Below are 26,367 nucleotides of genomic sequence, written 5' to 3'. Positions count from 1 at the left end.
CCTGTCCTAATTAGAAAGGATGGGAGGTCCCTGATTGCCCTTGATGGGTGTGTAAGAGGCACAATGATTATATGGTTCACGGTTTGCACTTAACGTTTTGGAGTTCTTTAAGTTCCCCTTAATAAAGCAGACCCCTATTCTCCTGTTTTGTAACCCCATTAGTCTGTCAAATCTTCTCCTTAACTAAAAATTTTCCATTCAACCCCCAACAATAATCAATCCTCTCCCCAAGTCAACAACTCAAATTTCTTTTACTCTTCTTTGTGGAATGTGTATAAAATGACTGCAGGGAGGTGATAAATAAAATAATAGATGCAAATCTGCCTGATTTTCCTCTGAATTCAGGAGGCACATTGCACTGTATCAAGTACATTTGCAAAATCAGCAGCAAAATATGCTGATAAATGCTACTATTTCCTCTACCCTTCCCATTGCTAACGCATATCCCTCTGATGTGCGTGTAGCAAAGTTCATTTAGCTAATCAATATCTTGGGATTTTCTTGGATCTGCATAATTGAGGCTGGGTTTTAAGTATGCTTAAACTTAAGGCGGCATCCATTTCAACACAGTGCTTGCAAGATAAAGAAGAGGAGAGCACAGTGAAGGGTATCTTGTGAAGAGAGAATTTGAAGGTAGGAACCACTCGAAATCTATTCTTTCTTGTTCAGGTAAGCAGTGACCTTACTGGTCACTGGTATTTTTTTTTAATGCATACCCTGCTATTTTCCAAGACAAAAGATTTTGAACTCTAATTATATTTTCCTGTACTAAAAGTTTTCATTCCCTAGGTAATATAAGTTGCATTGGTTTGTAAGGGGGAGATGTCAGTTTAGTATTTTTAGGGAAACTGCCAGAGATAAACTATAATGGGACAACTCACAATTAGTCAGAGAGCCAAGAGTTCAAGTCCCAGCTCCCCTACTTGGAAGCTAAGTCATCTTGTGTAAATGACTCAATTGCTCCTGAGTTCAAGTTTTTCGGACTGTCAAATGACTGTCTTGGGGATTACATGAAACTTCATTTATTGATCTCAGCCCAATGATCAGCACTCATAGTAAGCACTCAATAAACACTGGCCATGATTATGAATCTCCAAGAAGTCCCAGTTTACTATTTAAATGAGCGACTATATTTAAAGCTTGTAATACAGTATCCAGAATACGCAGAAGGCACACAAAACACAAATAGCAGCACACAAAAGCTGCTGCTATTATTTTTATTTGTCTTTGCTGGATGCTGTCAGAAATTACACCAATAAACTTACCCCAGGGCTGAACTGACATTTCAGGAGTAAATTCAAAGCATTTTTGTACTTTAGGATTTTTTTTCCAGAGCCTTTTTATTGTTTATAATGTTATCTTAGAGGCAAAACAATTAAATTCCCATAGTGTCCCTATTAGTCCAGTTCCTTGTAAGTATATGAGGTAACATAAGGTAACCCACAATCCTCACTCACCTCTCCCTCTTGAACCCAAGAGACTGTATCCTGTGTAATACATCTTGGCCTTGATGCTCTAACAGATACAGCTTCCTCCCAACCCCTAACCCCCTACCCTCCACTGCTGTAGTCCAATCCTACCTCCTGAGAGGGAATTATTAGCACTTTCACAAATCCAAGAAAGAACAGAAGCTACCCAATGTCACTGAATCAACACTGAGTTGGTTCCTTTAATTAGAGCTGTGATTCTGCACACAAAGGCTGTGGCAAAGAATTCACCCTGATGCCTCCAGTAGTGAAGCATCATTTTTTGCTCTTTCCACTAGATGATAATATTAATGAAGCCAAAGTCATCTATTATAAAGGAAGAATGAAAAGATGGATTAGAGGTGGGGTTTAGGAAATGCTGTCTTTGTCCATCAGGCACTACTCTAACTGATAACGCTCTGTGTTTTGGTCCCGGTGCACAGCACGTGGGATCTTAGTTTCCTGGCCAGGAATTGAATTGCCACCCCTTGCATTGGAAGCTCTGAATCTTAACCACTGGACAGTGAGGGAAGTCCCTGACTTAATGTTTTCATATGCTTAACTTCGCTTGGCAGCACTGCTTCAATATGAGAGGACTGCTTCTGAGAGGCATGACCTGGCTTTACTTCTTTTGTCCAAAGCACAGAAGAATAAAAAAAAGACTTTTGTTCTTAGACTGGAATTTTTGCTCCATTCCTTTTGCTTTTCTTCTGTCTACCTAAATCCTAACCCCATTCTTCAAATGCCACCTCAATAGCTCTAGCTAATGGAGACTTCACCTTTTCTCAACCACCCACCGCTCATATAATCTATTCCATATACTGGTCACTCCATATATTCAGTTTTACAACAGATAATGTTCATTTTGGACCACCCCATCCTCAAAACCCCCACTTCAGAGTTCTCGTTTGCCTGAAATGGATAGAAAACTACGCTTAAAAACTATGCTGCATGGGTACATGAAGAGTGATATCAAGTAAAAATATAACTCTTTTGTTTATCACCATGATGCAAATAATCACACAGTCTAGATAGGCAGATCAAAACTTCTTGCTGTCGTACACTGATTTATTTCTGGGGAATTTTCTTTGTTACTTTCTTCCCTCCTTTCTCTGTTCCTTTTCGAGAGGGGTGATAACAAGAGAGACAATTATAAAGATGCAATTTAGCATTCCAGCTGTGCTGGCTTTAAGACATACCATGAGCCACCTAACTATCCTGGTTCAGCCATATGTTTCCTCCCCTAAAATACTAATCATCTAGGAACCTGGATTCAGAAATGCAATCTCAAAGCCTGAAAAACAAAAAGGCAACAACAACAAAAAAGAACTTCATTCAATTATCCGCAGTCCACAGGAATAACAGAATTTCTACCAGGAGTTTGGTGTTCTTTGCCTGAGTTCCTCGGTGGCACGAATCCTTGCAGGATACATGCCATCTTCCTTTCTCTCCAGGAGCAGAGGTGCAGGTAGATGGAGAAGAATAAAGAACATAGCTTCCAAAGCCTCCTTGTGTTCACAGATGCACACAAAAGCAACTTGCAACACACATTTTCTCTCCCCGGTACCTAGATTATCCTGATAAGTGTCCTTTCCCAGTTGGAAAAAAGAAAATCTAATATTTCTGAGAAGATAAGTAACAGAGATGTCCAAAAGCACTGTAAGGGAATCTTAAACCTGGCATTTTCAGTAAATTTGACTCTCCACTGAAGGCTGAGTTATATCCCCAGAGGATAATAAATAGTGTTATCTTTGCCTCTGGTTATACACAGGGGTCTTGTTTTAAGCCATGGTGCATTAGGTAGACTTTGCAGAGTGGAGCAACCGCTGCTCAGAGGGACGTGATGTTTCACTGGGTTATGGGGGAGGCTTAGCAGGTATCTCAGGTAACACAGGGAGGGGTGTCCTCACATGCTTCCATGTAAGATCACGCTTTTGGAAACGGGGGGGTGAATCCCAGCTCCACCACCTGCTAATAAACGGTGCTGCCTCGGTAAGTTACTTAACCTCACTAAGCTTCTGCGTCTTCATCTAAGGAAATAGAGGTTGTTCTCAATGTTAAAAAAAATAAGTTATGTTCAGTGTCCAGTAAGTACCTGGCCTAGAAGTACTTGATATATAATAGCAACTTAAATCCATGCCCAAATTCAGATGGAGAACTCATTGACAACCCACAGCAAGGAGCAAAGCCAGCCTACTGGCAACACCATTAACAGTTTCTCTTTCCCTCTTCTCTCCTTCTTTCCTCCCTCCCTCCCCACCCTCCTGCACTTTCAGAAGCCAGAACCTTCTAAGGAGATCGATTACATTCTCTTAGGGAGTGGTTAGGCTGGAAAATCTTAATCTTGAATTCTTATCTTTTTGCCACTTCCCACCCCCTAATCCTCCCACTGGGTATTTAGAACTCCCTGTAAACTTCACAGGATTGAGATGCACTGAGATCTGTAGGAGGTGTTGGAGGAAAAGGGGGGACTGGGATGTTAAAAATCAGGGCAACAAAAATACCTATGATGTCATTTACCCTGACTTCTGAACCACCACCAGCAGCCTTTTAACTTGGCAGGTGTGAAACCTCAGCCTCCCAGCCTGTGTTATCACTTAACCCCAAATGCAGGCCTCAGAGGGTCTTCCATTAGAGAGATCCCCACTCCTTCCCCACCTCCCCACAGTCTAGCTCTCTCTCCTTCTCTGACTTTTAGCGTAGCCAATTAAACCTGAACAACGGGTGGATGGAGGAAATACGCTGCATCTATGGAATGGTACAGCAGGGACCAGTTTCGCTGTTAATTTAAAATGCTAGAATTAATTAGGTAGTGTAAATGAAGAATTTAATAAGCACTCTTTACAACCACAAGTTCTACTTTTATTAAACACTGCTACCAAATGAGGGCAAATATCTCTGGTCTCTCTATATTTCCCTGCCTCGTTCCCATAAGTTCTCTGCAAATAAAATTCTTTTTCCCCCTGAATTAAAAAAGTGCATAATTGTAAATCTATGCCTGAATTGTATTTTTGCCTTCAACCCATAAGCTTCTTCTTTAAGCTCAGATGCTACTGTATGTCTCTGCTTGTGCTGGAGAGGGTGCTAAACAAACCAAAGTTGACAACTTTGGTTTTTATACCAAATTAAAGGCTGTCTTCGAAGCTGTCACTCCTATTCAAATCCACTCAGTGAACTACCAAATTAGCATTCTTTCAGTAAAGGAATCTGCTTGTTTAAACATGTGTCTTTAGAAAACAAAGAACAACACCATGAATCAGTACTTCTGAAAAATCTCACTACACTTCTAAAGGAACTGTTTTGAAAAGGTGCTTAATAATATTCACTAAGATAGCTGGCAGAGTCCCTATTTAGAAGGTAAGGCTATACCAAAAATACATTTTCCATACAGGAGTAGGAGGAAGAATCATATGGTTAACTGGTTTTAATTTGGTTTGAATTATCATCCTATTATATAAAGATTATTCAGGAATCTAAACATTGGCTTTCTGACAGCATAGGCAGTTCTGTCAAAGGATGGATGATCCAGGGCTCTGGGATAAGAACACCAAAGCCGTGGCCCTATTTGGAGACCCTGATAAAATTTCTCTGTTCTAGTCACTCTTCTTGAAACACACTAACTGTACTTATAATAATAACACCCTCCCCCGTTACTGAGAAACTACTATGCAAGAGGCATTGTGCTAGGCAGTATATATCCAGTCTCCCATTTAATTCTCACAAAAAGTCCTTTGAGATAAGTACTATTTTCCAACTTTACAGAAGAGGAAATTATGTTTGGTGAGTTATGTGATTTCTATATGTTGAGAATTATTTGAGTTTTATGATTTTTCAAAATAATATATATAGGGGACAAATTGACAAGCGAATCAGAATTGGAGAATATAGCTCCATGCACACAAATACACTGTATTCTCTGATTTAAAAATCAAGATAACATATTTCTGTATTTTAAAGTTTCCTTTTTTCCTATATAGGCCAGCTGCTCTTCAGTTAAACCGTCCAGAGAGAGGGAAATAAAAGTCAACATTCAAAAATGATAAATAATCAAAGCTGAGTGTGAATGATTTTAGGAGGGGAGCATCAAAGCATAGCAGCTTCACTGCCATCACGATGTAGTCCAATATTTCTCTAAGAAAACATTCTCACTTCCAGAAAGATTACAGGGAAACGACCCCCAGCCCCAGCCTCAAAGGATTATAGTGTCAGTATCTGGCAGACACTAGGTCCTCAATGAATAACTATCAATTAGAAAAAAATCACAACCTAAAGTTTTCAACTATTGAAGGACAGGGTATTGCTTTACTTTCCAGTAAAAAGTCTCTGAATTCTCAAAGAGTATCTTTACAACAAACAAGTAAAATAAAATTCCTTCATGTAGCATCCCCCTCCCATGACAGAGTAGATTTATTCCAGAATAATCTGCTCTCCTTAAGGCCTATTACTCCCAGGGACAATGGGCAGTTGTGATGACAATAGCCCCCTCTAAAACCCTGTCTCAGATACATGGAAGAGCACTGGACACACACGAACCAAATGTTTGAGAGGAAAGGAATGATAGACAAAAACGAGAATGGGGTTTGGGGGCAGAGGGCAGAACAGAGAACTAAAGAACAAAGCGTCGGGGTGGCTGATTAAGAATAAAAGAGGATACAATCAAAGGATTATTTCACATGAAGTCAAGCTGAGGAAGCTCCAAAATCTTTATCTGCTTCCTGGTCCTACCAATCTGCAATGCAGTTTCATGTAGTGTTCACACACATATGCATTTGTGACTGTACCCGTGCTATCTTTGAATGCAGGGCACAAGCTGCAAACACTCAAAGCCACCACCACACACACGCACTCCTGCCAGGGTCTGCATGTCCAAAGGAACAAGGTAGCTGTGAATCCCAAGCCTAGAATAGTGAAGAAGAGCGTACCTGTAATTTTGTCTCTCACGAGTTTGCAGGATTCTATTTCACCAATGCTCCCAAAGAGACTCCTGAATTCCTCCTGGGTCATATTCTGGGGTAAATAGTTGACTATGAGGTTGGTTTTGCTGTCATCTGTGGCTGCCCCTGTCTGCATGGGAGAAGGACAGTTTCTATTGTTGCTGGAGGGTCCATTGCTCGTATTGGATGTCGGGCCATTTGACACCTGAGGCTCCATGGTGCTAATTATCTAAATAAAAATAAAAATATTAAGCCTTTTGATATCTCAAAGATACAAAGTCTCTTTCAAGATTTGATTTTATTTTTTGTAAAGAAAGGGAACAAGATAAAGCAGGATGGAGCAAAAGAGATGGGGTTGTGAACACAGCCAATTTAGAAACATGTTTTTAACCAAAATGTTAAACTCCCCTTGCTATTTTTAGGCCAGCCCATAGATTTTGAACACAGACTAGAATGCAGTGGGAACTCTCCCATTATTTTGTTAATGAAAAGCTAATTCCTGTTTTCATTACACAATCACTCTCAGAAATGTATACTTAAGCCACACCAAATTATAATTAAAATGTAAAGTAATAATCATGATTAAAATTATAGTTCCATTAAAGCTGAAAAAGCTAAACATAGAGGGCTACGCTCACAAGATCAAATACAGTACCTGTTTATTAACTATCTCATAAAGTAAAATGACATTAAATTAAGTGGGGCTGTTCCATATGGGAAGGGTTTAGAGTTTCACTGATGCTTAATAATGATCAAACTTTAGATTTCATAAAAGCACGCTGGGGAGCTACAAAGTTATCTAATGATGTTTCTCCCCAGCTACTCTGTTATTGTTTCTCCTGGACTTCAAATAAAATAAGAAACATGAAGGAAAGTTCTCTCTAGGTCTCTACTTCAAGTCTAGTACAGCCCCAGATGGTCCTCTCACACATTACTCAAAAAAAGACTTCTATGGATTTAAATAGTTAATTAAAGGAATATTTCCACGAATGTGTTAACTGTTTGAGGCAGTATGCATGGGAATAAAGAGACAAGCCTCAGTCTCTATCCACAAGGAGCTTACAGTCCACAGAGGACATAGAAGGCAAAGGGCTGCAATAGGACAGTGGCCATGTAATGGAGGAGCAATCAAACCTGCTTAAAGGATAGGGGTACTCGGGGAAAGTCCCAAGAAGATGTTGTTAGAATCAGGTTTTACATGAAAAGTGGGTTTAAGCTCATGGAGCTGGTTCATGAAGATGCCTTGTATGGTATGACAAGCACTGAGAATCAGAAAACTGCACAGCCAGAAAGAAGGCACTTCAGGCAATACAATTCAGTTCAAAACTCTCCTGTTGGAGATGAATTCCAGAGACATCCAGAAATTTCTTTGTCATCACAGGAAGGTGGGGCAGAGTCTAGGCCTGTACCCAGTTTTCCTGGCCCAAATGCAGTCCATCAGTCCCACTTTTCCATTCTGTCTGAGCTCCACCCCTTACTCATCCTTTATGGGGTTCTTTCCATCTTCTGTGAAATTGAACATCAGCTCCTTGGAATGGGATCATGCTCTGTCATTCCCTAGCTGCTCAACTTTGGGTTAGGGGCTTGAACTCTGAGAACCTTAGTGTTTCTGATTTGAAAGAGGAGAAGAACAATGCTGCCTGCCTTGCAAGGTGTTAAAAGGATCTGGTGACAGAATATATGTAAAGTGCCTGAATAGTGGTGGGAACATAACCACAATCACTGATATCCATTAAAGTTATTCTAGGGCTTCCCCTGGTAGCTCAGCTGGTAAGGAATCCACCTGCAATGCAGGAGACCCTGGTTTGATTCCTGGGTTGGGAAGATGCCCTGGAGAAGGGATAGGCTACCCACTCCAGTATTCTTGGGCTTCCCTGGTGGCTCTGCAAGTTACCTGATGTGACTTCTCTCACTGACTCCCACAAGAAAGGAGTGAGGCATATTCTAACATCCTCTGTGTATTATAGACAAGGAAACCCAAGCTTAGCGGATATCTGATTACTAGTAGCTTCCATTATTATTACTATTATTTGGCTGCTCTGAGAAATTTGGGGAGATAAGCCTGTTTATGTAATATACATGTAGTAAAGTGTACAAGTCGCAAGGGTACAACTCAAGGAATGTTTACAAAATGAGCACAACTCACACTCAAGTAACCACCTTTCAGATCATGATATAGAACATGACCAGCATTCCCGAAGACTTTCTTGTGTCCCCATTCTCATCATTCATACCACCCACCAAGGTAACCACTACTCTGATTTCTAATTCACAGACTTATCTTTTTTTGAATTTTATATACATGGAATCACACAAAATGTACTCTTTATGTCTTTTCGCACTTTATATCTGAGTATCTTTCATGTCTTGAAATGTAGAGGTAGGCTGTTCTTCTCCACTATTGGAGAAAATTGCATTGTATTAAAATATTATATTTTATGTATCTCTTTTACTTTGAAGAACACTGGGTTATTTTTAGGTTTTTTTTTTTTTTAACTATTATAGATAATGCTGCTATGATCATTACATACACATCCTATGGTGTACATACACATTTCTGTTGGGAATATTCCATGGAGTCTATTTTGGGGTTCAGGGGTATTTCTGCTTTAGTAGGCACTGTCTATAGTTTTTCTAAATAGATGTACCAACTGACTCTCCCACTAGCAGAATATGAAAGTTCTAGTTGCTGTTCGTCCTCATCAATGTTCAGAGGCTGGTTTTTTTTGTTGTTGTTGCTCTTTTTGTTTTGTTTTGCTTTTTGCTTATTTGCTCATCTGAAACATAGTGGTATAGTAAAAAGGGAATAAGTTTTAGAGTTTTAGCTGACTTAAAACTCTAGTTCTACTACTTATTAGCTCCGTGATCTCAGGCAGTTGGGCTCTTGGGCCTGTTTTCTCTTTATAAACCAGAATAACACCACCATGCAGGGTTATTTATATATGTAAGATGCCTAGAACATAAAGTGGCTAGAAGCATCGTAACTATTACTCCTCATTATGCCCTACATGGATAAGCTTTGCTCTAATTGCTTCTCCTTCTGATAGTCACAACTGGGAACTGAAACCAAAAGAAAGAAAAGAAGTCTCAAGAGGAATCAGGGAAACAAGGCAGATGGAGGAAGGTGGGAAGCGTCTAAGATTCTTTGCCATCACGTAGGTAACTAAGTGGCTTCACTTATCACATCAAAACTTTCAGGACAACTGTAGGACTGCGTTAGGCTGGTCCAGAGAACAAGGAGAAAGTGAAGGGCTCTGTAGAGGAATCTTAAATCAAGCTCTCCTCAGCACTGATTAAAAAAAAAAATGCACCCAGTAACTCCTATGCAGATGCTCTGCCCTTGAGGCAAGGGTCCAGGAAAGAATCAGGGCGTTGTGCCCAGGGGAGGGATCATGCTAATGGGGATAATGTTTCCGAACATCATCACAGCTCCTGGCTGGGAGGTAGGTTTCTGCTTTGCCAAGCCATCGGCCTCCTGGGTCTGTGCAGTGCCTCCCTTTGGTGTGTCGTCTCACTGCTTCACTGAGTCAGGTGTCCAGGCAACAAACCTAAGGAGCACCACTAACTCAATAAGGACTTGAAAAACAGAATTTATCCAGTTCAGGAGGCTCGGCCTGCAGAACCACAGAGCTGCCCAACAGCTACATTTTGATTTAGTGGCAAAAAAATCAGTCCCACAATCTACAGAACGCCTTCCCTGCACCACTTTCTTAGGTTACCCTTCTTATGGTGCCTACACAAACACCTGAGAAATAGCCTGCAGTGAGGCAGCATTTAGAGTATCAGTGATGGAGCAGGACAAATGTAAGTCATACCCAAGCATGTTGAGATTCTGTGGGACCAAGACTATAAAAGGTCACCTGAAAGCTGTGTTCATTTTTAATTCACTGGATGCTTGACTCACAGACACATGTGGTGAACGTCAGTACTTGTCCCTGTGAATATTTCACAGGTCTCCCTGCCTCAGAAAGGCCTAGGAAGTATCAAGTCTGCAAGCAAAGAAATTTCAGTTCCCCAACAAGCCTTCTGGATCTCCTTACGTCTTGTGTGGATTTCCTAACTCATGTTGACTCCTGGAGCTGAGCCCCATCTGTGCATCAGACAATCCTACCCCTAACTGGGGTCCAAACCTCTGAAAAGGAACCATGAAATACAATGTTCAGTGCTGAGCTCCTTTCATCGAAAAAACCTATAAATCAGGTCAAGTCATTCCCGTCTCGTGGAGATGGAGCTCTCTCTACTCTGCACACACACTGCACAGTTATCCTTTTGTGGGCTCAGAAGGAACTGAGGGAAATGTACATATGCACACATACAGAGTTTTCTCAATAAAAGCGTACAGTTTTAAAGCTGAGAAACATTTGCAAATGTGTTAATATACATTGTGTAATAAGACCCCTTGCTGGTCTTAATGACGCATCCCAGGATGCAAGACAGGCTTAAAAAAAGAATCAGAAATGTAAAATGTCAGACTGAAATCTGACACATAAAAGAACCAAGAGCGTTACTTGGAAAATAAGAGAAGCTGCCAGGATGTAAATATATGGAGTATGAAACTACGGCATTTTAAGGTCACATGCTAGACCTTACAGAGAGGACACCTGCAATCTCAGCTTGGGAAAAAGACCAGAGGTAAACATGCGTGTTTGTGGGAAGCTATCTTCCAATAAATTCAGAAGCTGGCTTGGTGAAATCAGAACGCTTGCTTCCCCAGGGTAACACCTTTGATATTCTAACAGCACAATTTTCACTGCAAGTAAATATATCAGTTACTTAAGTGTGCATATGTACTTAAATGAAGGATTCTGTGTGGGTCTCACAGCCAACTTCGTAGCTGACCAGGTTCCAACCCCCTGACTTGCCTTCCTTCTCTCTTCTGAAAGGCAATTAAGAACAGAATTACAGTCAGCATCCAGAAGAGAGCCTTGAGGAGGTTCAGTTGACTTCAAACTCTAATGGTTACACAAAGCACTGCATTAAATCTTTTATGTTCCCATGATGTATTTTAAGAAACATTATACAGGCAGAAAATTTCAGGGATAAGCAGTGCACAATAACGCAGGCACTCAAATCCTGTCACTGTCAATGTCGATGGTTTGAATGACTAATTACTCACACTCAACGCATTAACCTCACCCCTCCCACCCTCTTTTTTTTTTTTTTTTTTTCCTGCAAAATATACAACAAAAGCAAGAGGGAAGGCCTCTGGCATGCAGCTGCAGGGTCGTTTATCTCTGAGGAGGCAGGAGGGAGAAGAAGCAGAGGTTGGGCCAGGCTTCTTTCTTTCTCAGGATGATACTGAGAAAAAAAAAAAAAAGCCAATCCTTTCAGCCCTTTGTGGCATCTCTGTTGCCACAATCCAGGGTCCTTCCCAACTGTCCTAAGTAACCATTCAATAACATCTTTTGTTATTGTTCACCTAAAGTATATGTTAGACTGCTTCCTGGACAGGCCAGGTTATATTCATTAAGAAAGGGTTTATTTCCATGACAGCTAGATCTGGAAATGTTAGATGAACGAGGATGGAGCTGTGGAGTGCCAGGGACTTTGCAAAGTCCAGGGGATACACAAAGACTGGGAGCTGGCCCTCATTGAGCTCACAGGGTGGATGCATGTTAGAGAACATCAGGGGCCACTGAGCCCAACCCTGTAATCTTAACAAGGAATCTGAGGACGAGAAAGTGGAAGTGACTTGCACAAGGTCACAGTGCTAGTTAGAGGCAGAGATGGCACTTAAGTCCAGGCCTATATCTCATTGTGTATTCTTGTGACAATGCAGACATGGCCATTTGCATGAGAGCTTACTTCTACTTTATCTTTGGGGGGAGTGCGAAGATGGTTATATCACAGAAATGTGCCTGAATATAGGTGTGGAGATATGTCTACTTCCTTACTCTTTTGAGTAGAGCACTTCGCAGTTCACAAAGAATGGCAACCTCAACTCCGAATTCCACAGTAGAGAGACCACATCTGTTTTACTTGTAATAGTACCTCCTGCACGTAGGACAGGGCCTGAGAATGGGTAGGTTCTGCATTAAGAACAACTGAATGAATGAAAGTCCTTGCAAGTCCAATAGTTCCTAAATCCTTCTAACAACCCTGTGAAGTATAACCCAATAATTTTAGTAGTGTCATCTCCATCTTCTGTATAGCAAGAAGACAGAATAATTATTGAGTTCCTATCATATGCCAGACATACATTTAGATATTATTTTAAATGCAGATTTTAAGAGGCATTCATTCTGACAGGACTGTTAAAGCTTTGGCGGACATGGACCCTGTAGAGAACTTGCTGAATACCTTTGCCCTTTCTCCTCAGAAATTATATATATATATATATATATATATGTGCACATAACACTTTGGGTACAGTAAAATCAATCCTTGGTCTCAGACTGAAATCTCCCAATCGACTCTGAGGGAGTGAGTGAAGTCGCTCAGTCGTGTCCAACTCTTTGCGACCCCATAGACTGTAGCCTACCAGGCTTCTCTGTCCATGGGATTTTCCAGGCAATAGTACTGGAGTGGATTGCCATTTCCTTCTCCAGGGGATCTTCCCAACCCAGGGCACAAACCCAGGTCTCCCACATTGTAGACAGATGCTTTACCGTCTGAGCCACAAGGGAAGTCCAGTAGTAATATAATTAAAGGGCAGAAACTTCCCTTCTTTCCCATATCACTCTTTTCATGTAATTTCTTGCCCTCAGAATTCATTCAATAAATAAACAAATATTTATTGCCAAAGGGTCCACATTTCAGAGGAGAGAATAAGCATGTCCTATGGCCAGAAAGTCCTTTAAGTTAATTAAGCAAGAGCCATTCTGAAATTCTAAAAAGGACTTAAAGCCTCCTTTAAAGTTTCTTCCATCAGCTCATGAATCCCTTACAGCTCCCTCTATCCCCTACTCTTCACAAGGCTTTCCTGTACTCAAGCTCAGGGGTGGGGAAGTCAGGATAGAATTATAGGGCTTGTCTCTCACCTTACAACTTAGGACATCACTATTTCAGGCCCCAGAGAGGCAAATCAGGGGTCCCACCATAGCCCCCTCACCAGTTCTGTCAGCCACACCATGTCATAGCTTTGCTCCAGTATTTTCCATAGAAGTGGCAGTCTGACAATAAACTGTATGGTCTTGCATTTATGTATCTTAACCTAGTTTACACCATCAGTATTTACGTCATGAGGCAAAATAAAAGGTTACAACTTTATATTACAGGAACCTGCGCCTGTAGAACTCACTGCTGACATTTATCATCCGAGAGCTCAGTGCAGGGCCCTTGTAACTATCACGCCACACTCAGCTATCCTCAACTTCTGATTTTCTAGGGGAGGGGTGGCCTTGATACTCCAAAAGCAGGCAAAAGGATCAAGAGAAAAGAACCTAAGCAGGTCACAGATATATGTTTCTTTTTCAAATACTCTCCCTTCTACTCTCAGTGCCCTCAAAATGTCAGCATCCCCGGAAACTAGAAAGATACTAAAGGACTGTGCTGATTGAGAAGATGTCTCAGGTGTGTACATCTGCAATACACCTATGCACTTTATTAAATATTTTAATGAGTATTTAAGGTGTTTTCTTTTACCATGTTGGAAGGACTTTTGAAAATTTATGTATAAAAGCTAAGCCTTATGTAATAGAACAAGCATTCCCAAGAGCATGAAGAATAATGTTTACCAAGGGCAGTCACTGAATCAAGCCATTAAAGAAATAGATTTAAATTATTCATGAGAACAAAAATAAAAGTCCTAATTCTCTTTGTAGGCATTTCCCACTTAACCCTTATAAAATTCCAACATGCAGTATGTGAGACTCTGGTGGAGCAGCCCAGACTACTGCCTCTCACCCCCTTTTCAAAAGCCTGAAAAACAAATCCCCAAAGTTAGAAAATTACACAGCAGGCTCTGTGTTCCTGAAGACATATTATTTTTAGGAATAATTCTTCACTTTGCTTCTTGCTCCTTGAAAGATACTAAAAATGTCCTTACAACACCCCCCCTCCAATTTCATATTTCTTTAAAGTTTTGTCCATCAGCTCATAAACTCTATACTCTCTTCTCCTTTTCAAGAGGTTTTAATTTACTCAGGTCCCTTCAGATCAACTTTTTTCTAAATGCAATGCTTTCCTGGTTATGATTCAACTGGGAAGAAGCCATAAGCTATTACTGGGGCCCAAGAGGAGGGGCTGAGATCTATGATCTGATCACTCTAGGAAAAGGGAACTTAGGACTATACCCCCACCACTAACGTAATGACTCACAAATTATAGGTGATGACTCACAGAGACTGCTAGGCAGGAGGATCTGGCTAAGACTGCCTGCATGTCCCCCTAGACCACTTGTACCAAGTTCTTGTAGATTCTGCTAGAAGGTAACTAGAAAACTCTAGAAAAAAAATTTAATTCCAACTGGGGAAAACATGCTGACAGTTTAATAATACCTTTGGGCAGATGCACAAATAACCTGAAAGACCTATTTACTCTAGGAAGTTATGTGGTAATAAATTCTCAGCATATCTTTAAAACAAGTGTATTCAATTGAAGACAAGTTTATTGAATGCTTTATAGACTAAGGTACCTTTCGAGGAATTGGGGAAACAAAAATAATTTGATCCCTGCTCTTACAGGGTTCAAGTTGAGAGAATGAGAAAGGAGGGGAGATAAACAAATAATTAAAATCAAGGTATACACCCCTTTCTTTCAGCAATTCCCTCCAGACTGTCTCTGATGACTCCCACCCCCACCCCCTCACCAAAATCACGTGAATGAAATCATACACAGACAAGTCATATGCCACTCTGATACTGAACCGACAATCCTGTTTCAGGTCTGAATGCTTACGCCCCGAACAAATGACTATTTGGAACAATGAAGTAAGCTTGAGGCATTATTCCTCTGAAAGAGCATCTTCTTCACTGGAGATGAGCACAGGGCATGCCAAAAGTATTCTCAGCGGTGGTAGTCAGGGTTGTGTTTTTTTTTTAAATCAGCAGCCACTGGAGAGAATAAGAGGCATTAATACTTAAAATAGCAGGGCCAGTATTTAAATGAAAAGCATAATCAAAATTTAATTTCTCTTAGGCATTATTTTCAAATTCACAGAAATCTGAGTTTTTAATCTTCTTCCCCAGACACATCACATACATTTCTCCTCCTAAATAAATACTGGCCTCCTTAATATCTTACAGTGTCCCTTTAGGGCTTCAGTTTTGGCCTAAAATGATCTCCTAGTGTGCCCATCCTGGGGCAGTGCTGCTAAAACCCCTGAGTACTTGGTTTTAACAGACTTTTACAGAAAACTCTCCAGAGCAGAGGGATGGCTTAATCACCTAGTTCACTGTAAAGACAAGGAAATCTTCAAACCGCACCCACCCCACCGTCCATTCAGTCTTCTTTTCCAAAATGGCCTGTAAATAAATACAGTCGTCCATTCAGTCTTCTTTTCCAAACAGTCCCAAACTTTCAATAAGCTCTCTTTGTTAAAGACATGTTTGAAAAAGAAATGTCTTCATATTAATATAAATGTAATTTCACGGGCAAGCACTCAGGCTTCCTGAAAAAATATCACCTTTAATAAAAAAAATCAATTGGAAAACAATTTCCTTCCCATTCTACTCCCTAAGACCTCAAACTCTGAATATTCAATGTAGACAAAATAACCAAAATGCCTAATAATAAGCTACGGATTCCTGTTGGGATGGGAGCCAGTTGTGATGGTATCTATGTTATCTTCGTCTTCCATACAAAGAACACTAATAAGTCACTTGTAAAACTGTCCGCAGACTAAGTCAGACTTCTGATTAAATGCATAAAGAATAGCCAGTGGCACAATTTATGTAAACATATTAAATACTGTGTATTTATAAAAAGCCTGACTAGTGGCTCAGAGTGTGAGCAAACTCACCAAGATTCAGCTGTAAAAAGTCATGGGTTATTCGGTATCTATATTATGACCTAAAGCATAGGGTCACTTCTCTCCATTTGTTCTGTGCACACTCAGATTAAGTTTTTCAGAAATCCACATAAAAATATTTTTTATTTTGAAAACAGGTACTTGTTTTCTTAACACAGTTAGGATAGAGATGAGGAAGAGAGCAGAGGGAAGTGGAAGGAATTAGTATCTAGAAAAATCTGCACAGAGCAACATTTGCTTTGTTGAGAGAAATTGCATAATGCCAACGGCTCTTCCAATTCAAAGGAGAGTGATTATCTGGGGACATTACGAAGCCAAAGACACCGAGAGAAACAAACCGGATCTCAGCACCTCAGTGCATGTAATGTAAGTGACCAATATATAAATTAGACCCATGGACAAGGCACACAGCCTCATAGTACATCTATCTGTTCATCAGTGAAAAGATTTTAAACATCAATCTGATACGGTAGTTTTAAAAACTCCTTTATCACACTTGAAATTTTGTTTTTAACTTCCTTCTTCACTGACTTCCTTTCAGGTGTTTTTGTATAAGAAAGAAACATTAGAAAAAAGGGACACCCTCTGGGAAAGCAAGGGGGAGCAAGTAAACTTGGGCTCTAGCAAACCATGGCTGGTGATAATGCAGACCTGGGCAGGGAGAAGTGTGGATCTGAATTATCTCTGGACAAAATGCTTAACTGAGAACATACACAGAAATTCAAGGTTTGCAAGTGTTGCTTTAAAGTGCCGTGAAACAGTCTCTCATTCATTATAGGTGGAAATATAAATTGGCACAACCTTTCTAAACCTTATGTTCATATTCTTAGACCTGTTGATCCATTCTGAAGCTCAGAAGAGAATCTAAAATTCTGTAGACCAAAAGTATGCACAGTAAGGTATCTTAAGAACAGTGTGCCTAGAAGTGTGAAAAATAGAAACAAGTTGAGGGCCCAACAGAAGGGGTGGAAGTTATCATATAATTTTGTGATACAGCATTCTACAAATGTTAAAATCATGTTTATAATGCATTTTTATAATATGAGAAAATGTTTGTAATCAATGTAGAGAAAAGGTAGAATTAAAAATGGATTATGTCAATCACATAAACATGTACAGAGTAGGAGGGAAAAAATGAAAATGCTAATAATAAATAGGATTATAGGTGATTGTTATATTTGTCACCATTTCTATTCTTCAAGTTTTTTGTTTGTTTTACAATAGCACCTTTATAATCTGAAAGAAAGTTATATTTTGAAAAGAAAAGAAGCATCAAATACTTCAACCCAGTTCAGACCCAGTATTAACAAGGATGCCATCTCCTTTCCAGAGCCATCCTGCAGGATTTCTCCTTGGCCACACTCTGCTTGTTTCTACGTAGGAGCCCAAATGAACAAAAATCGAATTTCTTGAGACAGTCTCTGATTTGGTCTCCCCTTCACCTAAATCACTGCGTATTAGCAAGTTTACACTCTGAAGTCTGCCTTATCGCCGGGTGGCAACCTTCATGAGGATAGCAAGGAGAGTGGATGATTTATAAGAAAACCATTTATTGGATCAGGGAGTGAAAAGTACTGATACGTTCTAAAAGCTCCTGCTGACAAACTCTGATATTATGAACATTCTGCACTTGGACAAAAGCTCCCACTTTTCTTAATTACATGGTTTGAGCAGGAGCCTGCTTTCAGGATCTGCCCAATCATACAACAGCCATTTATTTTCCCAACTGCAGCTGCCAAAATTTCCCTGATCTCTGTTCTGTGCTCCATCTTCAAGGACATCTTGTGAATGTGTGACACTGTCAAGCAGCATTCCACGCTATGCTTTTTAAGCTTCTCGCTCTCTCTTTCCTGCTTACGGAGATCCTCCTAATACATATTTATAAAAATCTCATGAACAAGAGGCAAAGTGGAGAGGCAAAAAAAAAAAAAATCACAAATACCAAATATCAGAATACTTCTACCTGCTTTGAGACAAATACATTATTATGACAATAACAATTAATATTCCCTATTATCTATGTGATGGGTTTCCTTTTATTTTATGGGTGCTACATCGTGTAATTCACTGGGTTCCCTCTTTGTAATACTGCTAGGAAAATGAGTGCCAGATCTGTGGCCCTCTCTGTGTAAAGAAAGAGCACAGGATCTCACTGCAGCTAATTTTTCTTAAGCGCAAACCTTACCCATGAGTTTATCTTATTTTTAAAATTCTCTTCATTTTCCTTCATCTCAATCTCATTGTGCTATTTTTCAAACTCTCCTACTATATGCATTAGGATTTGCTTCATAACAGTGAGAATTTTGGATTAGAACAGAGGATAAATATGTTACTATTTCTGTCTTCACAATCTTTTGTCTTTATCAAAACATGCCTTTTAAATCTAATTCATAGCAATTGGGCAAGAGTCAAACTGGTATTTTAAAAATTGAGAAATAATCAGCCTTTTAAAAACACATGATAAAGTTCCAAAATTATTATATATGCATATATATGTGCATCTTTTTAAAACTCAAAGTGTGTAATAAATAATTCTCAGGTAAGGTCCTTTAAGGGCTAATTTAATACATCCCTAAGAATAATTTGGAGATGACACATCCAAATTACAATACATTAAGGTTATTGAAGAGTTAACTTCTTTGAGTAGGGTAACCAGTCTCCTCTGAAATCACAAAATAAATTTGTTTGCAAGGTCTTTCGACTCTTGACATATTCTTTTCATCCCAGAAATTTACCTTTTAAAAGAGTGAAAGACTACCAAATATTCAGAATCAGCTGTTGCCAAATCAGTGCAACCTAAACTTCTTTGGTTACAGGCATATTTTAAAGCCAGTTATAGTGTATGTCAGTCACTCAGTTGTGTCTGACTCTTTGAGACCCCATGGACCATAGCCTGCCAGGCTCCTCTGTCCTTGGGATTTCCGAGGCAAGAATATACTGCAGTGGGTTGCCATTCCCTTTTCCAGGTGATCTTCCTGACCCAGGAATTGAACCTAGGTTCCCTGCATTGCAAACCGATTCCTTTCTTGTTTGAGCCACTGGGAAAGCATGCACTTCTTTAGTTACAGGCATATTTTAAAGCAAGTTATAAGTCACAATTTAATAATGATAATATACCAGTTCATTTGAATAGCCCCTTCCCACAACTGAAGTTAGCTTTTAAAAGAAGAAAAGCAGTATAAAGGAACAAAAAGCCAAGCTAACTTCCTTAACATTAATGAGTTCCTTCAATGAGCCAGAAGCCATTCTGTTAAATGCCAGGGATATGAAGGAAATAAAAGAGGTTCCTGCCTGCAAGAAAGTAAATAAATAAGTAAATAATTACTGTATAATGTCATAAATGTGGTAATGGAGAAGCACATACTAAGTGCCTAACACAGTCCCTGCCTGGAATGTGGCAAAGGCTAATCTCAAAGGAGATCCTGTGATAAGGCTGATTAAAAAGCACTTTGGTTTACGCAGGGAGATGTCGAGGCAAGCAACTACCATGAAGTCTTTCCAATACTCCCAACAGCACACAAAAAAGGTGATATGTATCTCCACGTATATTACTTCACTTAATTTTCCCACAACTTTGCAAAGCAGGTAATTGTCACTCCTATCACTTACAGATGAGGCCTGCGGCTTAAAGTGAAGTCACGTGACATATGGTGGAGAAATGAGGCTTCAGGCAGTGCCTACTGTCAATCAGCCAGAACACAATCTGAACTCAAGTCTGAAACCAAATTCTGTGCCCTTTCTTAAACCTCCAAGTCTGGGCAAAGAATTCCTATCAGCATAAAAGGCAATCTAGTAGTCTCAGGGAAAGTCAATAATCTAATCTGATTAAAACAATTCTATGCTATGTATCTATTAGTCAATAAATACTGCCAAATAAATTGGTATTACTGGAAAGATCTTAATTCAACATTCTATATGGTGTAATGGAAAGAACATGAGGTTTAGAGTTGCTCTGATCTGGGTTTGAAAATGAACTCCATTCTTGACCTTGTCTTAGCTACTTATGACTCTCTGAGGTGTAATTTAAATTTACTCATAATAAAAATGTGAACAATTTTCTGTCTGCCTTGCAGGGTTACTGTGAAGATTGAAAAATAACAAATTTAAGGCATTTGGCTCAGAGCTTGGCACATAGTAATCACTTAGTATATGTTCATTTCTATTGTCTAAAACATTACATACTGAAAATATGTGCCCATTAAAATGTGTTGCAGGTGGCAAAGTTGAGAGCTGGAAAGATTTGTCCTTGGAATTTAATTTCTGAAATAGAAAAGAACACTTAAAAACGTTACTACTCATCAGCTATATCAATAGTCATTTCTATCTTCAAAATGCTTCACAAGCATTAACTAATAAGTTCTTACAATAATGCCAGTCAGGAAAATATAGAGCAAAGGGGGAGAGATTAAGTGAACTTTAAAAAACTGAATAATGAAAGCACCATTTTAATCACTTACAAACACAATTTCAGGTACACTTGGCCCTTTTAAAAAAACTCTCTACTGTGAACGGGTTAAAGTTAGATACTTCAAATGCAATAAACAAAGTCATTAGGGCTTCAGATTTCTCGAAATGAAAACCCTCTTGTTTTCCTGGGAAATTTCAGTATATCACCACAGCGTTCTCTGTATACTGCGAGTGGGGGGCACTTCTGGCTTTCCATGTGGACCTGCTCAGGGTTTAAGAGCAGGGTGTATTTTTGGTCCACCCTCCACTTGGATGGCTCCTGCCTTCCTGTGGATCCCAAAGGGCAGAGACATGGGCCAAATGCACTTCAGGGATTTTCCAGGCTACCATGGGAAAGGTGTGTTGGCAAGAGCAGACATTACAAGTGTTATTTCCCTGCAGAAACGAGACGAACCTTTTACAAAGCCACTGGGAAGAATTCATTAAATCACATGCTAGACACAGGAAAGTTTTTAAGCACATTCAACATCCCACTTAATCTTCCTAAAGATTCTCAGGGAGGGTTGGGTTCCATCCTCCCTCCTCCCACCAATTGCATTTTACAGGTGAGCAAACTGAGAGTTAAGGAGAAAACGAGGGGTAGAGTGACTAGTCCCTGCTCATAAGGTGCAGAGCTGGGATCTGACTCCCATCTTCCTCCTTTACCCACCACAACCTCCATAAGCCCTTGGAAAGCACACTCTGGGCAGCACTGTTCTGTGATCAGCAGCGGCAAAGCAGAGCACACTGTGTTCCCTCCCCTGCCATGCTCTGTAAAGCACTCCTGTTGGCCCAGAAGGCCCTCTCCTCTCTTCAGCAGGCCTAGTGCACCCTCCCTGCACCCCCATCATGGCCCCTTCCTCTATCCCTTGTACATATTTCCAACACAGACATTGAGCATGTTGCTTCGGGACTCTCCATCTTGCTGTCTCCCTCTGTCACTGGACTGTGAACTCCTTGAGCACAGGGACTGTGTTTGATTCATCTGTAATCCCAGGGACCAGCTCCAGGTTTTATTAGTAGAATCAGTGAGTGAAAGGACGGCTCTCTGTGCTCTAAGTGAAATCTGTTTTCCTTGCTCTGTTTCCCACCATTCAGCTCTTATCATAAACCTCTCTCATCTCTCTCTTTCTCCTTCTCAAAATCAATTTAAAAATAGGAGCACTTTGATCCTTTAAAGCTACACATACTTACCTTTATTGTTTCCCTCAACTTCTTTAAAACTGTTTCAAAAGACTGTATTTTAAGGCCAGGGGTCTTCCATTTTCTGGGTAATCTTTATAGCCTCTGTCTCGTCACTTGCAGATTCCTTTGACCTCTGATTTCCTCTGTTTCAGGCCTAAACTCATATTTCATTTTCACTTTGAGTTTGAATCTGGCTGAAGTCTGAAGATTAAGAGCCCAGAGACCATTTCCACCTGTAAGATTTTCTACATGTCACATAATCTAGAGCCAAAACCAAGGGGGTTTCTTAATACTTGGCTGTTAATATCAGAGTCTTGCATGCTGGCCATTTTTTCCAAAGAAATAAGAGAATACATTATCATGTAATTACTTCTACACCCATCCAATTCAAACCAGTTCAAACACTTATCAAATATCTATTGCATAGCATAATGTTTAAGAACACAGGCACCAGATCCTGAATGTCCATTTTTTAACTTAAAAAAATTATTTTTGTTGTGCTGTGTGACTTTGGCCATATTACTTATTAGTTCTATGTCTCAATTTTCTCAATATTGGTAAGATTCACAGGGATGAGGGAGTTGGACTACAAAGAAAGCTGAGCGCTGAAGAATTGATGCTTTTGAACTGTGGTGTTGGGAGAGGACTCTTGAGAGTCTCTTGTACAGCAAGGAAATCCAACCAGTCAATCCTAAAGGAAATCAGTCCTGAATATTCATTGGAAGTACTGATCTGAAGCTGAAACTCCAATACTTGGGCCACCTGATATGAAGAACTGACTCACTGGAAAAGACCCTGATGCTGGGAAAGATTGAAGGCAAGAGGAGAAGGGGACGACAGAGGATGAGATAGCTGGATGGCATCACCAACTGGATGGATGTATGAGTCAGTTCTGGAAGTTGGTGATGGACAGAGAAGCCTGGTGTCCTGCAGTCCATGGGGTCACAAAGAGTTGGACATGACTGAGCGACTGAACTGAACTGAACAGGGATGTGGCAAAGATTAAATATTTTATTATTTTTAGATAATTGAGTTCCAACGCGTTTGATACCTGCCCTCTAGGAATTCAGGTCTTGAGGGATTAGCAGATAGATCTGTACACAAAGTTCCAAAATGTGATACGGGAAGTGCCATAGTCTGAAATGCTTCCTGCAGTATGCTCCTTTCACGTTACGTCTCCTCCATGTCTTTGTAGGTGTGGTCCCTATCCCCTCACTAAAATGCTTCTCCCATCACCATCTAAATAACCCTGACATTTTGCAAAACTCAGCTGAAGCTAGCCTCCCTGGCCCACACAACCTTGGGACCCTCCTCTCTCTTTTGCTGTAGCACTTACCATCCTGCATCCAGTCACAGTCTGCCTGTCCCTCCACAGACTGGGAGCTTCTTGAGAGCAGGGCCTGAATTTTGGTTGACTTCCTGTTCCCTGCATGCAGTACCCAGAAAGAAATCAGCTAAAGCCCACTGAATGAGTCTGTAAGCAGAGGCAAGGGCGGGGTGTTAGGAGAGTTTAGAGGGAGAGAGCACGAGGACATCCTGGAAGAGACTTTCTTTTTCCTGACCCACCAGACTCTGCAGTGTGCTGAGAAAGAGGAAGATGTTCTGAATTTTTAAATCCTTTTCTTAAGCCGTTTCTTCACTCTTCACTTTAGATGAGTGCAGGCATCAAGATCAAAACAAACACGAACTAATAGCGGAAGGGGTCAAATAATGTCTCTAAGAATCACAATACTAACATGCCATTAACCACAAGAGGAAGAAAATATTTAGGGCTTCATCCAGTGCTCTGCATAAAAGGTGTGCTGTCAAATGCTTGGATAAGTATTTTTCTACTGTTAAAAGAGTCTAATGGAGAGTTTGTTTTCAGTAATTTTAACTCTGCACATTGCTAATGAAAGCAATGGAGCTTTGGGATAAGAGTTTTCTCTCTCTCTTTTTTAATCTTAAGATTTTTAATCTAATTTTAGGCAATAGTATATACAATGGAGAGCAAATAAAAATATACAGGTTTTTATCTATATTATCTATATTATAAAACCAATATTCTTCAGTGGCTCACACTGAAGTATGAAGTAGTATCAATTATTTACAATTCCAGTTAGTATAGGGGCCTTTTGACCTATGAAAACACACATTTATAAGTACTCAAACTTAAAACTAAAACTGAACTCAGGATTTCAGATTTCAAAGCCCTTTTACCAAGTACCTTTCTTCACAGAGCCTCAGGCCTCTAAGGGCCTGTGACTTCAGAAGGATGGAGCCCACACAACTTTGCGATGGAAGACTGGCTGTTCAGTCTTTACTGTAAAGATCTGGAGCAAATCAAATCTTGTTTTTCTCTGGCATCCACAGTCCTTTCTGAGATGATATCCTCAGTTTTGAGGTTATATGCTCTCCTTTTTGAAGGCTATACAATGGGAAGTAGCTCACATATTTTAGTCTAAATCTCTTTCTGTGAGCCTTGCAATAAATGATTGATATATAAAATGCACACCCTGAGGGGACTATGTAGCTAGAACCTGAACCAGCCTGTTCACATATGCTAACAATTAATCCTCTGAACAAGCCACTAAAGTAGGTATTATTAGCCCCATTTTATAGACAAACTGAGGTTCAGACAAGTTAGTGACCTTATAGGACTCCACTACAGGTAAGAAGGGAAAGAAAAAGCTCTCAGCTTCTCTGACTCCAAAGCTCATGATCTTTTTTTATATGTCTGTTTGCTTTGTTTTTGGCTATGCCTCATGACTAGTTCCCTGACCAGGGATTAAACCCATGTCCCCTGCAGTAAAAGCACAGGGTCCTAACCACTGGACTACCAGGGAAGTGCCCAAAGCTTATGCTCTTAACCACTATAATATTCTTACAAACATAAAGAACCCTAAGATAGAGTCAATGACTCCTGCACCTTTCAGGTCCAGGCTTCTGCAAAGAGCTACCAGGAGATCTTATGAAATTACTTGACAAAACATTCCAACTGACCTTGTCCTTAGCTGAATGATTGGCCAAACTTCCTTCTGACCTTCTTAGCATGTTTACTCCATTTCACAGCCTCAACTGTAGGGAAATAGAGTAGAGCCTCTTCTTCATAGACAACTTATGAGCAGAGACCTCTGGCCTACTTATGCGTTCTCTATGTTGGGCTTTACTGAGGCTCAGATATCTCAAACTAATCATTGAATTACTTTTCCAGGGATAACCACCCTACACTAAGTGCAGGTAAGGCAAGTCTGTCACCCAAAAGTCAGCAGCTGCACGTATAAAGCCTAGCCTTGCAGAGTAGGACATGGACTGTTCTATCTCATCAAGTAGAAACAAGACATTGGCTGAACTGCAGTGGCCTCCCAGTATGTCCACAGACATGTACTCATTTAGCGCCACTTTTCATTATCTGTATTTTTAAAATAACATTCCATTATGTGAACTAAGATATCACACAATATATATTACCTACTAATATCCACTTATTTATTTACTCTGCTGTCTGTTTGCCCTCTCTAAAGTGAAAGCTCCATGAGGCAAGGGACTTGTCTTAGTCATCACTGCATCTCCAGCACCTAGAACAGTGTCTGGCAATAGCAGGCACTAAGTGAGAAATAGCTTTAAGGGACTAGATCTGATACATAGAGTGCCTGATGAACTATGGAATGAGGTTCCTGACACTGTACAGGAGACAGGGATCAAGATCATCTTCATGGAAAAGAAATACAAAAAAGCAAAATGGCTGTCTGGGGAGGCCTTACAAATAGCTGTGAAAAGAAGAGAAGTGAAAAGCAAAGGAGAAAAGGAAAGATATAAGCATCTGAATGCAGAGTTCCAAAGAATAGCAAGGAGAAATAAGACAGCCTTCTTCAGTGATCAATGCAAAGAAATAGAGGAAAACAACAGAGTGGGAAAGACTAGAGATCTCTTCAAGAAAATTGGAGATACCAAGGGAACATTTCATGCAAAGATGGGCTCGATAAAGGACAGAAATGGTAAGGACCTAACAGAAGCAGAAGATATTAAGAAGAGGTGGCAAGAATACACAGAAGAACTGTACAAAAAAGATCTTCATGACCAAGATAATCACGATGGTGTGATCATTCACCTAGAGCCAGACATCCTGGAATGTGAAGTCAAGTGGGCCTTAGAAAGCATCACTAAGAACAAAGCTAGTGGAGGTGATGGAATTCCAGCTGAGCTATTTCAAATCCTAAAAGGTGATGCTATGAAACTCCTGCACTCAATACGCCAGCAAATGTGGAAAACTCAGCAGTGGCCACAGAACTGGAAAAGGTCAGTTTTCATTCCAATCCCAAAGAAAGGAAATGCCAAAGAATGCTCAAACTACCGCACAACTGCACTCATCTCACACACTAGTAAAGTAATGCTCAAAATTCTCCAAGCCAGGCTTCAGCAATACATGAACCGTGAACTTCCAGAT

The 26,367-nt window shown here is 40.1% G+C and overlaps 1 protein-coding gene across 12 annotated transcripts in view; it reads right to left on the bottom strand.

The window, feature by feature from the left end:
* Positions 1-26,367, bottom strand: part of ELAVL4 (ELAV like RNA binding protein 4) — a 93,184-nt gene that overhangs the window by 45,456 nt on the left and 21,361 nt on the right. For all 12 annotated transcript variants that reach the window (XM_060400062.1, XM_060400065.1, XM_060400067.1 and 9 more), the window contains exon 2: positions 6,389-6,629. In XM_060400062.1, the coding sequence (XP_060256045.1) occupies positions 6,389-6,629 (241 nt within the window). The remainder of the gene's footprint in view (positions 1-6,388; positions 6,630-26,367) is intronic.

The sequence above is a fragment of the Ovis aries genome, chromosome 1, assembly GCF_016772045.2.
Source record: "Ovis aries strain OAR_USU_Benz2616 breed Rambouillet chromosome 1, ARS-UI_Ramb_v3.0, whole genome shotgun sequence".
NCBI lineage: Eukaryota > Metazoa > Chordata > Mammalia > Artiodactyla > Bovidae > Ovis > Ovis aries.
This window is presented reverse-complemented; position numbering and strand designations above follow the sequence as displayed.